Source organism: Trachurus japonicus, chromosome 17 (assembly GCF_045865225.1).
Source record: "Trachurus japonicus isolate A0001 chromosome 17, Traja_1.0".
Lineage (NCBI taxonomy): Eukaryota > Metazoa > Chordata > Actinopteri > Carangiformes > Carangidae > Trachurus > Trachurus japonicus.
Window position 1 is genome coordinate 4873784 of NC_140923.1, and position 17500 is coordinate 4891283.

Sequence of the window (17500 nt, forward strand, 5' to 3'; positions counted from 1 at the left end):
TGTTGAAGAGTAACAGAAAGCTGAATAACACCGTCACCCTCTGATAACTCTGACCTGCTGACGGTTGTAAAGTGTGGATTACTCACAACTCACAATGCACAACGTCGCTCCCAGTGAGTTTAAAAATACATTTGTATTCCAGCTCGGCCGCGAACTGGAAGCAATGGCGATAATGATAATAACCGTTAAGAGAACTACACCCCCCCTCCATCCCCTTCTATCCCCCGGGCTTTTGTCCAGGCTGTAATTTCCTCCCTCCAAACAAGTGGAGTGTCCTCTCTCTGCAGTCAGCTGCACTCGAGTGCCGTCCGTCCCTCTCCACCCGGTCATTGTCCACTGCTACAAATTGCCTCTGTACAGTTTGGCAGCGGTGACGGATACCCTGCCGTTCCAGCCCATCATTTCCTGGCGTTTGGTACCTGACCTCTCTTGGGGGTAATGGCTCAGATGGAGGGGTGGGTGGGGGTGGAGGGTATGCTGGTAGCTGGAGCGCAGCAGAGCGGTTGGTTTCTCCTCAGCGTCCAGTGTATTAGCATGTTAGTGCAAAGGAGGAGGAGGGGGGTCCAGGCTTTAGACATACACAAGAGTGTGGGTGGGGGCTAATTACTGGCTGGTGTTTATGAGGTTCTGAGGGGAAACTCTGATCACGACTTGTACGTGGGTGAAGTGTGGAGGCTCCCAGATGGGTTTACGTCGGCTTTATTCAGTCAGAGGACGATATATGGAGATTCCATATACATACTGTACATTATATATTATATTGGCACAGCAGAAGACGTTGGAGAACGAAATGCATTTTGTGTTCTACTGTCCTTTCTATGACTTTATAAGACAAAAACTGTTTAGTAAGGTAGATCCAAATAACGAATTTGTGTGGTTGGACGATGCTGAGAAGCTAAAACATCTTTTTCAGTTGAAAATATTTGCATTTTCTTTATTTCTTGAAAAGGCCTGGGAAAGACGAAGAGACGAAGAGCAATATATAGATGAGTACTGAAAGTAATCTTAAATTGTTTATTTATGCGTTGCACTTTTGTGGCAGGTAATACCAACAGGAAGGACTGTCTAGTCTTTGTATTCGTCATTAAATGTGTCTTGTAATCCAATATGGGATGGGCCACAGTGGTGGCATGACACAAAAAAAAAATTCATTCAAAAAAAAAATTTCATTCGTATGCATATAGGCAGAAACATACAACTTAAACCTGAAAATCTGAGTTTGTCTAATTGAACCATCAGATAAAACTCTCAAAACCAACAGGATCAGAGTGAGATTTACTTTATTGATCCATGGAGGGAAATTCCTTTGATACAAAGCTCCGGAATAGAATAATGAAAAAATGAAATGTAAGGGAAAGATCAAGGATTTGGTTAGAGTGAATATTTCTGAAAAGAAAAAAAAAACTGGCAGATACGAACTAACTCAATGTTGCTGGTACAAACTGGTTTTTATTTCCAGCAACCACTGCCCCTATAACTGCAGGGCAGCAGGTGGCGCCACGAGTATCCGAGTAGTGAAATGGCACTCGGATGCCACCCAAGCAGAGCGGGTACTCGAGTTTATAAATCGGTGTTTATGGAATAATGTCAATGTTTAATCCCTGCAGTGGTTTTTATAATCTTTCTATAAAATCAGATGTGGCTCAGGTGATGACCTCATCAGTGACTCATTAAGTAGAATGAGTTGTGTTTGTGTTGGTCTTTTAAAAAAAACTGGAATGGAAAGAGTGCTGTAAATGTAGAGAAACATTTGTGAAAGTGGTCTGAATTTTTCCCAGAGCTGTATATCTGATTTTAATGAGGGAGAATCAACAAGTTCATATGTGTATTTTAAGAGTCAACACAATGTGAAACAATGTAAAGTGAACGTGAGGTTATAAAATGAAATGAAATGAAGTTAAAGTAATAAAAAGGATTTAAAATCAGAGAATCAGCAGTTATGTATCTGGGAAGCCTTGATGCCACACAATGCACCATAGAATAGATAAAAAGATTTGCACATCCTGCTCGTTTTCAGCATTTAACTTGTTAAAAAGTCGTTTGAGACGATTGAAGTCGTTTCCATTTGGCTCTAATTGAAGAGAGGAGCGAATCCCGTCACGTGGAGAGGATTTAAGAGGAAAGGACCTCGTTCTGGCTGCAACTGTCATCATGTAAATAAGACTAATCAAAAAGCGACAGGCTTCATGCCTCAATGACGCCTCGCAGGCAAAAGCAGTTAGGATTTCCAACAATGAGGGTGATACAAACACCGGCAACAATTTGTTTTGCCTCCCTCAGGCAATTTTAAAGGAGTTGAATTTAAAAAAAGAAAAGAGAGAGAAAGGTGTCATTAAAAAGTGCTGTGAAACGGACTGCATGGTTTTACTTTGTTGAGCACGGCAGTGAAGGAGTAAAGAGTGAAATCCATTTACACAGTCGTCACAGGCAACGTGCCACTTTGGTTAAATTGGTCATTATCCAGCAGACGTACAGATGAACTTCTCCTCTTTTCAACAGCCAGTCTCTGTCCAATTAAGAGGATGCATTATAGAGTTGATGTTCTCTGAATCAAACAATAATTTCCTGGTGGATTGAAAGGCGACTGGACAGAATCCAATGACGGAGGGTGACAGGTCAGAGAGAGAAAGAGTCGTCACACTCCGTATGTTTTAGACTTAATCTGCCAAAATATTTAATCAAAGGAGCAAAGTGAGTCAATAGATGATGATAAAGATGAAGAATATGATACAGGAGCAGCTCAAGGAAGGTGGTTTCAATCCACAGATAAATTCACACAACCTTAAAACCAGCTGTCAGGACTTCCTATTACTTTGTGTGTCACAACAAAGCTGACAACAAACCCCGCCCCCCCACCACCTGGACCCACCATCCAACACTTTGCAGGATTTGTTTTCTACCAGAACCAGAACCAGTACCAGAACCAGTACCAGTACTGCCCAATTCCAATTCTAATTTTCATCCCTACCCCTAGCCCTACGAAGTTAATTAGCGATCGTCTTTTCTCCCGGGATGACGACGGAGGTTGGCCGGCTGACGAGCGGTGTCTCTGTGACGAGCCGTTGATCTGCTCCACCGGTGGAGCTTCACTTCTCCGAAAAACATCGGAGCAAATGTCTAAACAGCCTCATTTGGATAAACCAACCTCACATTGGGGATTTGAACAGTTACTTTATCGCATGAAAAAATATGAAAACTTAACAAAGAGACGTAATAACAGCGCTACAGCGGGAAATAAAACAGCTGCTGGTTGCATTCTGGGAAACTTGTCATACCACTCGGTTTGAAGTGTGCCTCTGAAAAATCTCCGTTTGAAGGGGGAGATAGCCCTACCACTTCCCCCTAACCCTCATCTGAACCAGAATCGGGACACCCCTACCACTTCACGTGAACGCGCAAAACGAAGGGTTAGGGTCGAGGCATGGCCAGGGCTACCTGGAATTCACCCTGAGTGTTTTGTTCTGAAATCTGCTCTGTTCTTTTAATTGACTCACTTTAGAAAACAGTCAGCCAATCAGAATAGTGGATCAGAGCCTCCTCCTGCTCTCTTCTGATTGGCTGACACTGACCTGTTGTTACTAGAGCTCCAGAGAGAAGCTGAGAGAGGAGATGGAAAACTACACTGAGATTGTTTTTAGATCTCCTCATGGATCAGCCCTTCAAAATAAAAGACAGAAGACGAGAACATGGAGCTTTAAGATCAAGATCAATGTTACTATTGATAATCTTCTGAATCGATCACGACTGACACGAAGCCCGTTAGAAAATGACCTACAACCTTTTTTACAGCCAACTCTTAAACCTGTGTTTAGATTAGACTGAGCGTAGTGAGGAGGAGACTTCAGTTATTTCCTGCTACGACCAAGCTACAGTACGGTGGCCTGGAAGGAAACAACCAAACAGTCTCCTTGCTTCATTTCTCTTCTTCCACTACGACTTCTTGCACCTCCACCTAATCAAACCAATAACTGATTAATGTACCTCACAAGTAAAGGACAGGCACATAGAACTAAAAGAGAAAAATGAAGGGGATGTTCACTGACAGTGCAAACTCTCCAGTTGCTGTTGGTTTGAGGAGACTTGCATTCATTTCCCACTGACGTCAGTGTTTAAGTCAAAAGTGAAGAATATTACAGGAGGACATGCACATGAAGCTGAGCGCGGGTGTTACCCGAGGCCACCTCTACACCTGCTTCATCTGCTGCATTACCAGCAGACGTGCCGCCTCTGCACTTCCCTCTCATCAGCGGGCGACGCTGTGTGAAAGGTCCAACGGTCCACAGGAACTTAACGGCAGTTTGGAGACTGAAACTATCAGAAACCCCCGACATCTGCACTTTATCACAGCGGCGTGTGGATCGGTACCAGGCTGCAGCCTCCTGAGTCCTGACTCAGTGAAGATGATGATGATGACGAAGACCTGCCGGGCCCGTTAACGGCTCGGCTGGGAGCTCCGTCTCCTCTCGGCTCTTGTTTGTGCTGAACGATCATCAAAAACCTCCTCCTCCTCCTCCACAGCTGCGACTCGACTGGACCGGACCTCCAGGTTTACTCACTGCAGGTTTCGTGTCGAGTCATCAAAGCTGCACCAATCAGGATCCAGCTCTGCACAGCTTTTAACCTGAGGCTGAGCAGCAATCAAACCTCCTTTTCCCACTTTCACCATTTCATTTTATCCTTCTGTGCAATTCTAATGAGTCCGAATGAGTCATTCACAGTCATTTAAATCTCCTTGTGCTGCAACCGACCATCACACGCAGTAAGTGAACCTGAAGGGGTAAAGGAAGATATTCCTCTGATAACTGCCTGCAACGTTTTTCTCTTTCATTGTCTTGTAGTTATTCCTGTTTGGCAGGTTAATTAATTAATTGAAGGTCTTTTTATACTGTCATTGTGCAGAGCTTCAAATCAAAGCTCTGAAATCAAGATTATTTGATCAAATTGCTACTTGGATTGACAAACCCTTTTAAAGACGTATGTATCTGTGTCCTCTGGACCGTAATCTATTGTTTTAAATCATGCAATACATGCTGTACATCCATTCTTTGTTACTGTGTTTAAGTCACTTATTATTATTAGTGCCATGGGGGCTGACGCTCCGAGGCACTGACCTTTGACTGCACATGATTACAGTTACAGACACACTAACAGGTTGACAGCTCCTCATTGTCAGAGAGAAAGATGATCATGAGTCTGTTTGTGATTCGCTCTGTCTTGACCTTAAAGAGGAACTCTGTAGTATTTCCACCTTAACTCAGCTCCATGTGTCCCTTGTCTCCAGCTCCAGAGTCCTAGTGCTGGTTAAATCAATGCCTTGTAACTAGTTCCAGGGAGAATGGAGGCTCTCTGCCTTCCACCTAGTGTCTGTTGGCTGAAAACCAACCTTGTAAGATCAGAGCCTCCGACCCGGTGTCCCAGCTCTCGTCTCTGCAGCACCGCCACACAAACGTAACGCGCTAACCCGTAACCGTAATCTCTTGTTGATGACAGATAAGACTACACAGATATACACATGGTAACATGGTAGATGATAAATAACCTTATCCACCGCTCCATGGATTGATTTCTCACCGGCTTCGTTGGAAACAAATGCACATGGAGGAGAGGAGGGTTAGAGACAGATTTAAGTAGACAATGCTCCACCCATTACTAAACATTCAGACACAATGTTATGTATCACAAAAAAGTTTATTTTCAACAACATTAACCATAGGTTCAAACATTTTACTCAGATACAAACATCGGACTGTTAGCTGTCATACATCAGTCTCTGTAGTGTAATGATCTAATCTATTGATACCTGGAGTACACCATACACTGATTCTGTAAAGTTGGGACAGGAGCAACAAAAGGCTGGAAAAGTAAATGGTACGAATAATAAACAGCTGGAGGAGCATTTTGCAACTAGTTAGGTTATTTAGTAACATGGGTATGATTATTATCATGATATTTACACTTTGATTAAAGCTCATAGATCTTATCAGTGAATGGATTTGAACAACATTTGATCTGACAAACACATCAACACAAATATCCAACAAACATTTAGAGCTCAGAGAAGTTTCTATTTTCATGGAGAAATGTGAGTTTAGGTAAAGAAACATCATCATGAGCAGTGATCTCCTCCACAGCTCCAGCTCCACCTCAACAAACTCAAACATCAACACAACAAGAAATGACAAGAGGTCAAAGTCCCGCCCACAATGTTTGATTGACAGGTGATCTCTGTGCAGTGCAGAGACACAACAGCAATGAGCTTTTAGCAACAAACATGGAGACTAAAGAAAGTGATGAACTAAAATACAGATTTTAACCAACTGCACCTTCAATGATCTTTGTCTATTTGAGTTTACACAACTCTGCTGTGGATTCTTTACTAAGACAAAGTCCAGCATGTAGAGGCTGAGTGAATGTGGTCTGGACTCTGTGGAGGAGAGTCATGGTTTCAGAGACGCTGTAGAAAGACAGAATACCTGCTCTGTGATCCAGGTACACTCCTACTCTGGAGGACTCAGGACCTGAGACTGGAGTGTCATTGTTGTTGAACCAAAATGTGAAACTGTTGTAGGAACAAACTAACGACCAAGATTTGTCATTACATCTAAACAAACTTTCATCCCCTGCTCTGCTAGTATTCTTGTATGCTACTGCTACATGAACTACTCCTCTCCACTCCACCTCCCAGTAACAACGTCCAGTCAGACTCTCTCTACTCAGGACCTGAGGCCATGAAGTGAATCTGTCTGGGTGACTAGGATGAAACTGATTTTTACTTCGTGTTGCTTTCCTGTTTCCCTCAGATAATAACAGAACTGTGTTTGCTGTGTTTGGATCCAGTGTGATTTCCTGTGAATATCTTAAGAAGTCAGCTCTGGTTCTGGGCTCTGGTGGTGACAGTAAAACATCCACTTGAGTCACTGTCAGTGAGATGTTTGTCCATGTGTCTCTCAGAAGGTCCTGTAGTTTATCTCTGAGCTCTGACACAGCTGCTGTCACATCCTCAAAGTGTCTGAGAGGACGGATATTGATGCTGGATGAGTGTGTAGATGGACTGAGTGTTGACAGTGAGGGGTAGTTGTGTAGAAACTGGGTGTGATCCTCTGTGTGTGACAGCAGCTTCAGCTCAGCGTCTTTCCTCTTCAGCTCAGTGATCTCCTGCTCCAGCTTCTTCTGAAGCTCTTTGACTCCACTCACTTGAGTTTCCTGCTGGGATCTGATCTGCTGCTTCAGCTCAGAGCTTCTTTTCTCCATGAGACGGATCAGCTGAGTGAACATCTTCTCACTGTCCTCCACTGCTTTATCAGCAGAGTCATTGATGGCCTCCACCTCCTGTTGAAGCACCTTCACATCTTTCTCTCTGTCCTGGATTCTCTGCTGGATGTTTTGTCGACTCGGCTCCAGCTCTCTCTGCCTCTCAGTCCTTTCTGCTGCAGCTGAGACTGTGTCGTGGCCTTTATGTTCATCCAGAAGGCAGACAACACAATACACTTCTGATCAGTGCGGCAGAAAATCTTCAACACCTCATCATGACAAGAGCAGATGTTCTCCTGGAGCTTCTTGGAGGGCTCCACCAGCTTGTGTTTCTTAAATGTAGGTGATTGAAAATGAGGTTGGAGATGATTCTCACAGTAGGAGGCTGAACAAGTCAAACAGGACTTGACAGCTTTGAGTTTTCTCCCAGTGCAGACATCACAGGCCACATCTTCAGGTCCAGCATAGCAGTGATCAGCAGGAGCAGCTTGGAGTCCAGTCTTCTTCAGCTCCTCTACTAAAGCTGCTAACATGGTGCTTTTCACCAGGTCAGGTCTTGGTATGAAGTTCTTCCTACACTGAGGGCAGCTGTAGATTTTCTTCCCATCCTCTCCATCCCAGTGGGTTTTAATACAGTTGAAGCAGTAGCTGTGTCCACAGGGAATAGTCACTGGCTCCTTCAGTGGATCCAGACAGATGGAACAAGAGAAGGTCTCCTGGTCCAGATGAACTCCTTTCTGCGCCATTTCACCTCTCACAGACGACAACTGTCTGAGTTTGTGCTGCTCAGAAGTTAAACTAGTTTGAGCTCTGATCTAAACAACATGTGTCTCTGCAGTGAATGGGGCCTGTCAGCTCCTCCTCTTCACCACATGTTGGTTCCACCCATCTTCAAACTGTAGATCTGAAGGGGAGGGAACAAGGAAACACCTGGTATCTGATCAGGTGTGGCTCAGTCCTGTTTGTTTAACCTTTGTACGACACAAAGTTCAACAACAGCACAAAGTGTTTTATGTCACAGTTTATTTGCAGGAGACAGAACATGTTGGCATTGGGACAACTATCTGACCTTGATTCAGTGACAGTAATAAAATATTAATAATACCATAATATCCTTTATTTATCCAGCACCTCTCAATTATTAATCAGATAACCCTTTGCAAGACACATCTCATGGGTCACATCATCAGTGATGTAACCTGGAATCATCAAGTGTTTCGGGTCTCACAACATCAGACACATTCACACATAGGCCAGTTGTTGTTCTGGGCTTTGCCTGAGGTTTCTCCCCAGCTTTGATGAAGGTGACCACCTTCTTTGGGGGGCGATGGTGTTTACTGGCGCTGATGGCAGCAACTGCCTTAAGCCCCTGTTCATGGTGCCACTGATAGCAACTGTACTAAAGAGCCTCTTAGCAAAGGAGGCAGGAAGGTGTCTTGAAGAGGGCAAGATGGCGCCAGGGTGCTCGGCTGGCCGTCTGTCGCTCTGCTCTGTTTGCTGTGTGTTTAGTGATTTACCTATTCTGCCATGAGGTGATGTCTCTCCTCACCAATGATGGTTAGACTCTGCTTGAGATTCGAAGATTCTTGGACAGCTCAAATATGATCCATTGGTGAACATTTCTCCATGCCCCGAGGAAATCCTGGTGTTGAGGCATCCTCCACTCCATCTTGCCCGTCAGAGACACCGGAGAAGATGGGTTAAACACGGAGGCCCCTGGGTCAGGCTGAAGGCTCACCTGAGGTCTGTTCGTGTGTGGGATTGTGGCATTAATCGGCACTAACTTGACGCTTGCCCCAGCCTGCAATCAAGGAGGATTAGAGCCCGATGGATCCGCCAGGTGCTCCCTGACCTTACCCGCTCTGGCAGCGTCTGCTGTTCGGCGGACTCTGATCAGCTTTTGCTGCCTCCTACCAACTGGCGTGTTCAGACCAGGAGTCGCGGCGTGGACCATGGGAACCTCTGCACACTGAAGCGTGCTTCACCTTTGGACACTTTTAATCTCCAGTTGGCTTTGTTGAATGTGAGATCCGTCACCAACAAGACTTTTTTACTGAATGACTTTTTGACCTCATGCAAACGGGATTTTATGTTCTTAACTGAAAGCTGGCTCCGTGATGGCGATCTTGCTCCTTTTTTGGAGCTTCTTCCCCCTGGATGTAGTTTCCTCAGCTCCCCTCGCACCACCAGCAAAGGTGGAGGACTGGCATCCATATTCAAATCCACCTTTCACGTCCAGCAGTCTCCAGCTTTGAGTTCCAACTTTTTGAGGTAAAAATCCTTGTGACTCTTCTCTGTGCTGTGATCTATCGTCCACCGAAATTTAACAAAGACTTTATATGGGACTTTGCAAACTTTGTGTTGGGTATTATTCTCAAGTATGGTCACTTTTTCGTTGTCGCCGATTTTAACGTGCATGTCTGCTGTGAGACCAGACTGCTGGTCAGAGACTTTCTCAATCTAATTGACTCTCTTAACTCATTGAGTGCCAGACCTTTTATAAAATGGTCAGTGCCAGGTGCCAGCGTTTTGGGGCATTCTGAGTAATATGTCAAGACCCAGAGAGTATTTTGTACTATGACTCTGAAAACACCAAACAGCTCAAAGGAAAGAGGAGACTCTCTATATAACTAGGGAAAAAAACATTTGTTTGTACCTTGTTCCATTCTTGATTTATCTTAAGCTGAATAGAGCCTGGTTGCACCAAAAAGACCACTTTTTTTCTAGAAAGCTGAGAAAAATGCATTTTTGTGAAAGAGAGTCTCTCAAGAAAAATAGAGATTTATCCATTTTAATTTTGGCTTCAAAAATATGTAAGACATCTGAACATTTCATTTCACATGTTTCCCCCCCCCCCCCCCCAAAAAAAAAAAAAAAAAAGACTAAACAAAAAACATAACAACAACAACAACAACTAAAATACAACAAGTACGAGCGGTTGCTACCCCCTCAGCCTCTCCTACGCCCCCGCCCCCTCCCCCCCCTCTCCTCCCCTCCTTCTCCTCCTGCTGCATCGTCTCTGAAGGGAGGGAGACGTCGTGGCGTCTTCAGCCTCTCTGCTGGACGCGGCCGCGGCAGCGACGCACCGCGCTGATCTCTCGGTTCGTCGTCACGTCGGTTAGACAGCAACTGGTGAAACTGACTCCGCGATCCGCTTTCGCTTCGGCATTTCGGTGCTGATCATCTAGATGAGTTTACCTTTCCTGCCTCCTCTGATCACTTCATGCTGGAGCTATGCTAATAGCACCGTGGCTGAGCTTTCCTCCAGCTCCACGTTACACTTGTTCCAGGCTCTGCCCGTCGTTTTTCTCTAGAAATAGAAACTTTTTCCGACTTTTTTTCTCTGTACCGATCGCGCTCGTCTTCTCCTTCCCCTTCACTTCTTGCTCTGATCTACAGTCTTCTTCGTTCTACACATCCCAGAAGCCCCAAAATTACTCACAGTGTGCGCGAGAGCGTCCCCATTTACCAGCCGCAGAAAACTGCATTTGACGTCTATGGACGTCAATGGCACTCAAGCGTTGGATTTTGATTGACGTCCATAGACGTCAATGGCACTCAATGAATTAATCTCACGCACTCACTGTTTCGGAGCCGACGCACGAAAAAAGCCATATTTTGGATCTTGTACTGTAATATGGACTGAATGTACAAATAATTTAAATCTGCCAAACACCTTATTCTGACAATCTACCTGTTTTATTTTCCCCTTTAGTTGTTTGATTCTCTCTGTACTGAGATCTTAGACTCCATTGCACCTATGACTTTAATGCGCGTTAAGCCACAAACTGAGCCTTGGCTGAGTGAGTCAACTCGTGCACTCCGACGTGCATGTAGACAGGCGGAGAGAAAGTGGAAAAAGGGGACCAATCTCCAGATTTCTTGGGATCTCCTACGTGATTGCCTTCTTAATTTTCAGCAGGCTTGTAAAGCTACTAAAGCTGAATATTTTTCCTCACTTGTCGCTAAAATCGCCCACAAACCTCAGGTTATTTTTAATGCAGCACAGTAAATTGCAAATTATGTCGCAAAATTAAAATGTTCCAAATCAATGGCAACCACAATCCTAACCACAATCTGTGGCCGCAATGCATGATGGGATATCTTACTTTGGTTAGTGACCACTGGATATCCACTACATTTCGTGGTGAATTGTGGGATACAATGAGTGCACTAGTGAATATTAATAATCACTAAACATTCCGACACCACTACAAATGCTGTGCAAAAATATGTATCACAAAAAAGTTTATTTTTAACAACATTAACCATATATTCAAACATTTCACTCACAAAATGCAAACATTAATCTGTTAGCTGTCATACATCATTATCTGTAGTGTAATGATCTAATCTATTGATACCTGGAGTACAACATACACCGATTGTTTCTTTAAAGTTGGGACAGGAGCAAGAAAGGGCTGGAAAAGTAAATGGTACAAATAATAAACAGCTGGAGGAGCAACTAGTTAGGTTAATTAGGAACATAAGTATGATTATGACCATAATATTTACACTTTGATTCATAGACCTTATCTTTGAGTGGATTTGAACAACAACAACATTTGATCTGACAGACACATCAATGTAAATGTGATTGTAGATTTTTTAGTTTCCACAGTGAGAACAAACCTCAGTGATAAAGGAAGGTCTGGTGATTTCTCTGTTAAGGCCCAAACAACAACACACAAACACATCAACACAAATATCCAACAAACATTTAGAGCTCAGAGAAGTTTCTATTTTCATGTGGAGAAATGTGAGTTTAGGTAAAGAAACATCATCATGAGCAGTGATCTCCTCCACGGCTCCAGCTCCACCTCAACAAACTCAAACATCAACACAACAAGAAATGACAAGAGGTCAAAGTCCCGCCCACAATGTTTGATTGACAGGTGATCTCTGTGCAGTGCAGAGACACAACAGCAATGAGCTTTTAGCAACAAACATGGAGACTAAAGAAAGTGATGAACTAAAATACAGATTTTAACCAACTGCACCTTCAATGATCTTTGACTATTTGAGTTTACACAACTCTGCTGTGTCTCCAAACCAGTGAGGCCGAACTCCAGCATGTAGAGGCTGAGTGAATGTGGTCTGGACTCTGTGGAGGAGAGTCATGGTTTCAGAGACGCTGTAGAAGGACAGAATACCTGCTCTGTGATCCAGGTACACTCCTACTCTGGAGGACTGAGGACCTGAGACTGGAGTCTCGATGTCATTGAACCTAAATGTGAAACTGTTGTCATTGCAATCTAACGACCAAGATTTGTTATTGTCCCCAAATGAACTTTCATCCTGTGCTCTGCTGATATTCTTGTATGCAACTGCTACATCAACTCCTCCTCCTCTCCACTCCACCTCCCAGTAACAACGTCCAGTCAGACTCTCTCTACTCAGGACCTGAGGATATTTAGTGAATCTGTCTGGGTAAAGAGAATAAGACTGATTTGTATGCATCAATGTTATTTTTCTGTTTCCCTCAGATAATAACAGATGTGTGTTTGCTGTGTTTGCATCCAGTGTAATTTCCTGTGAATATCTTAAGAAGTCAGCTCTGGTCCTGGGCTCTGGTGGTGACAGTAAAACATCCACTTGAGTCTCTGTCAGTGAGACGTTTGTCCATGTGTCTCTCAGAAGGTCCTGTAGTTTATCTCTGAGCTCTGACACAGCTGCTGTCACATCCTCAAAGTGTCTGAGATGACGGATATTGGTGCTGGATGAGTGTGTAGATGGACTGAGTGCTGACAGTGAGGGGTAGTTGTGTAGAAACTGGGTGTGATCCTCTGTGTGTGACAGCAGCTTGAGCTCAGCGTCTTTCCTCTTCAGCTCAGTGATCTCCTGCTCCAGCTTCTTCTGAAGCTCTTTGACTCCACTCACTTGAGTTTCCTGCTGGGATCTGATCTGCTGCTTCAGCTCAGAGCTTCTTTTCTCCATGAGACGGATCAGCTGAGTGAAGATCTTCTCACTGTCCTCCACTGCTTTATCAGCAGAGCCATTGATGGCCTCCACCTCCTGTTGAAGCTCCTTCACATCTTTCTCTGTGTCCTGGATTCTCTGCTGGATCTTTTGTCGACTCAGCTCCAGCTCTCTCTGCCTCTCAGTCCTTTCTGCTGCAGCTGAGACTGTGTTGTGGCCTTTATGTTCATCCAGACAGAGGTGACAGATACACTGCTGATCAGTGCGGCAGAAAATCTTCATCACCTCATCATGATGAGAGCAGATGTTCTCCTGGAGCTTCTTGGAGGGCTCCACCAGCTTGTGTTTCTTGAATGTAGCTGCTTCATAATGAGGCTGCAGGTGTTTCTCACAGTAGGAGGCCAGACATTGCAGACAGGACTTGACAGCTTTGAGTTTTCTCCCAGTGCAGACATCACAGGCCACATCTTCAGGTCCAGCATAGCAGTGATCAGCAGGAGCAGCTTGGAGTCCAGTCTTCTTCAGCTCCTCCACTAAAGCGGCCAACATGGTGTTTTTCACCAGATCAGGTCTTGGTGTGAAATTCTTCCTACACTGAGGACAGCTGTAGATTTTCTTCTCGTCCTCTCCATCCCAGTGGGATTTAATACAGTTGAAGCAGTAGCTGTGTCCACAGGGAACAGCCACTGGATCCTTCAGTAGATCCAGACAGATGGAACAAGAGAAGGTTTCCTGGTCCAGATGAACTCCTTTCTGCGCCATTTCACCTCTCACAGACGACGACTGTCTGAGTTTCTGTTGCTCAGAAGTGAAACTAGTTTGAGCTCTGATCTAAACAACATGTGTCTCTGCAGTGAACGAGGCCTGTCAGCTCCTCCTCTTCACCACATGTTGGTTCCACCCATCTTCAAACTGTAGATCTGAAGGGGAGGGAACAAGGAAACACCTGAACAGGGTGGAGCTCAGTGTGTTTGAGAGCAGGAAATCAGGTTTTTCCTCATTCCAGTGCATAGGAGCAGCAGCTGTTGATCTCAACTTTGTGACGTATTAACAATAAAGACTTGTTAAAAAACGTGCAAGTTAGATCATGTTCCCATCAGAAGTTGTAAAAAAAAAAACCCCTCCTGGGATCTCATCAGGTGTGACTCAGTCCCGTTTGTTCAACCTTTGTATGACACAAAGTTCAACAACAGCACAAAGTGTGCTGTTATGTCTTAGTTTATTTGCAGGTGGCAGAACATGTTGGCATCGTTACATCCCTCTGAACATGTTTCAGTAATAAAATAGTAATAATACCCTTTATTTGTCCAGCACCTCTCAATCTGGACTCTATAAATCACATAACCTTTTGTAAGAAACATCTCATGGGATTCATGGAGTCATGAAGTGTTTTGGGTCTCACAACATAAGACATTTGCCCATAGGCCAGTAGTTGTTCACCACCTTCTTTGGGGCATGGTGGTGTTACTGGTGCTGATGACAGCAACTCCCCCTTCAACCATTCTTTTTAATTATTTGAAGGCTTGCTCAGTGGTCTTTAAATTGTGATTATGAAGTTTTTAGCCAAAATCACAAAACCTGTGCCATTTCCCAGGACTCTCCTTCTGCAGAGCACTAGTAGCTCTTTAGCAATGCGCTGCTGGTTGGGGCGGGTCGGATCGGGTCGGATTGGGTCGGATTGGGTCAAGTTTTCAGGCCCATTGAGACCTCTATTACATGGTTTTTCTTTTTCCTCGGTAAGATATCTGACCAATGAAAGAAGAGTTGGTTTGCACATGCAATTTGTTTACAACTTTGGACCATTTGGACTGTTAGTGTGAACACAAACGACCCAAAAGAAAAATGCAACAATTGTCATTTTAGCTTCTGAATTGGAACAAAGCAAACAAGCTGCAGGTCTGAATACACCCTAAAATGACCCGCTGGTCCTATAGGTTTCTCTTTACATCTCTGAAAGCATTGGCGCAAATGTCCAAAAAGGGCATCATTTTGATTAACTGACCACATACAGTGGGTACTAGTTTCATTTGGACGTTTCCCTCACGTAACGCGTGATTCACGCGTTGCGTGAAATTGTAGGTCACACTGTAGCCACTAGGTGGAAGCATCGTACTGAGATGCAGCTCAAAAGATTTTGGGGTAATTCCACGTTTGACCACAACGTAGCTGCAATGGAGAGTGGCGCTGTTCATAGGCCATAGGTACTTCATTTGCAGCTGTGGTCGAGAGAGCTAGAGAGTGGATGGAGAGAGGGACCGCTACGCCGGTCAATCAGATCAATGTTGTTTTTTTATTGTTTCACAGTGGTTACAGTAGCCTACGTTCAACAGGATCAGTGGTTCTCAGCCTTTTGGGGGTCCCCCTCCTGTAGCCTGGCTGGGTGGCTCCAAGTTTGAGTAGTTTGAGTTCTGCAAGTTCTGGTGAATGTAACAAACCACTCACAGCCCACGACCGCTACGTCCGTGCCAGCAGCCTGGACCCGATGCTGCTGGACTCACGAGCGGAGCAATAATGCACATCTGTCAGCAGCTGCTCTTGAAGGGACAGATTAGATGCTGATTTTGTTAACAGTGACTTTGTTGCATCCAAACATTTAGCATATCTGTCTGGTGCTGTCTCTTATCCGGTACAAAGTGGGAGATGACAGAACTACTTTAATCGAGGGAAAGCTACATTGTTGCGAGTTGACTCCGGCCGCCGCGGCCGGCGTGTGCACATGCACTAAGCCTGTGAATATTCTCATTTGTCCCGGACTCCCGGTCATAGTTATCTCAAGGAAATTTAAATCGAATGCAACTGGACTTGGTTATTCGTCTAGGAAGACGTTTCACCTCTCATCCAAGAGGCTGAAGCCTCTTGGATTACAAGTTACAGTTGCATTCGATTTAAATTTCCTTGAGATAAGTGCACACTGTTCCTGCTGTCAATTCGGTCATAGTTCATTTGTAACGTGTTTTCTTCATTCTTCATTAGGCTAATGTTAACACTAGAACCACCCAGATGGTCTCACACAGACGTTTGTGTTTTTCTTACGTAAATGACTTTGTTTACATTAAAACTACAGGTCTCTCAGTCCGTGACTTTTCCATGTGTGATGGTTTCTGAAGCTTACAACTTACACAAATGAAACATTCGATTTCTGGGCATTTATACCTCGGGCCGACAATAGCTTATTTTTTTCTTCAATTATTGTTTTCATCTACAGTTATATTTATCATAATATGCCCAATTCGGGAGGGAGAGAGGGGGGAGAGAGTGCCGCGGTCACGTTACATAATGTAACAGTTTCCAGAAAAATACAAAACAGGATATTTATTCATGTTACCCTCTGTTTAGGTAGATAAAGGTCTCAGTCACATTTGAATAAAAATAATGCAATTAGGCTAAATATCATAGGATCTTTTTTTTAAAGATAGGCCTATTTTATTTTTAGTGCCATAATTCAGAGATGATTTTCACTTAACGAAACGAAACGAAACAATGAAGCCTATAGTTTTGTCCTCCGGCTTATGAAAAGTGTGAGGAGAGGTAGCCTAGCTATCTGTAAGAACCGGTTTTTCTAAGCTGACTGAACAGCTGTGTGAAGTTCTGTGGGGGGCAGGGCTGAAGTATCCACAAGCAGACCTATTGATCAGAGATAAATGAAGGTGCTAATGTGTCGCTGATGTGTCTATTAAGCTGGTCCTACAGACCGCTGCATATAAACCACACTGTAGCGATTTTCACCTAGCCTGCTTTCAATAAAACACACACTAGCATTCTATAGCCTAATTGCAATCAGTGAAATATATGAAATCAATATAAAACACAATTTAAATATGAGAGTTGCTGTTGCTCTAGTTTAATAGCGCTGCAGCTGCATTTGCCGTGCGCCCCTGTCTGTATGTGAACCTGTGTCTATGTGCAGGCAGAGATCAGAGATGGTGTTTATTTTAATAACCATGCGTTTCACCAGCTCTCGTCTCCGCCAGTCAGCCTCTCAACCTGCTACCTCTCTCGCGTGCGGGCGCACCGCACGTAAACACACGTGAGACGTGGACACATTTATTTAGGCTATTTATTTTTATTTTTTTTCTGTGGGAAACACTGATCAAGCTGTGCGTACGCACAACTCTCCGCAATATTCCAAGAATGGTGCGGACATGAACACGCCTCATATTCCACCCCCAGAATGACTCAGCACAACCATATATGGTCAGCACGTGCATAATTAAGTAGCCATGTGCGCTCTGTGGAGCACAAGACAACACCCGGAATGATGCTTCGGCGGACCTGCCCTCGCTTTTGAGGTCGGTTGTGAGAAAAATGCCTACTGTCCAGACAACTGTGT

General features: G+C 44.2%; 2 protein-coding genes across 5 annotated transcripts in view; both read right to left on the bottom strand.

Annotated features, from left to right (window-relative positions):
* Positions 1-17500, bottom strand: part of efr3a (EFR3 homolog A (S. cerevisiae)) — a 139597-nt gene that overhangs the window by 54639 nt on the left and 67458 nt on the right. The window lies entirely within an intron of this gene.
* LOC146969840 (tripartite motif-containing protein 16-like) lies at positions 11681-14235 on the bottom strand. Its single transcript, XM_085805406.1, has one exon. It carries the CDS (start codon positions 13930-13932, stop codon positions 12268-12270), a length of 1665 nt encoding a protein of 554 aa, XP_085661532.1. The 5' UTR covers positions 13933-14235; the 3' UTR covers positions 11681-12267.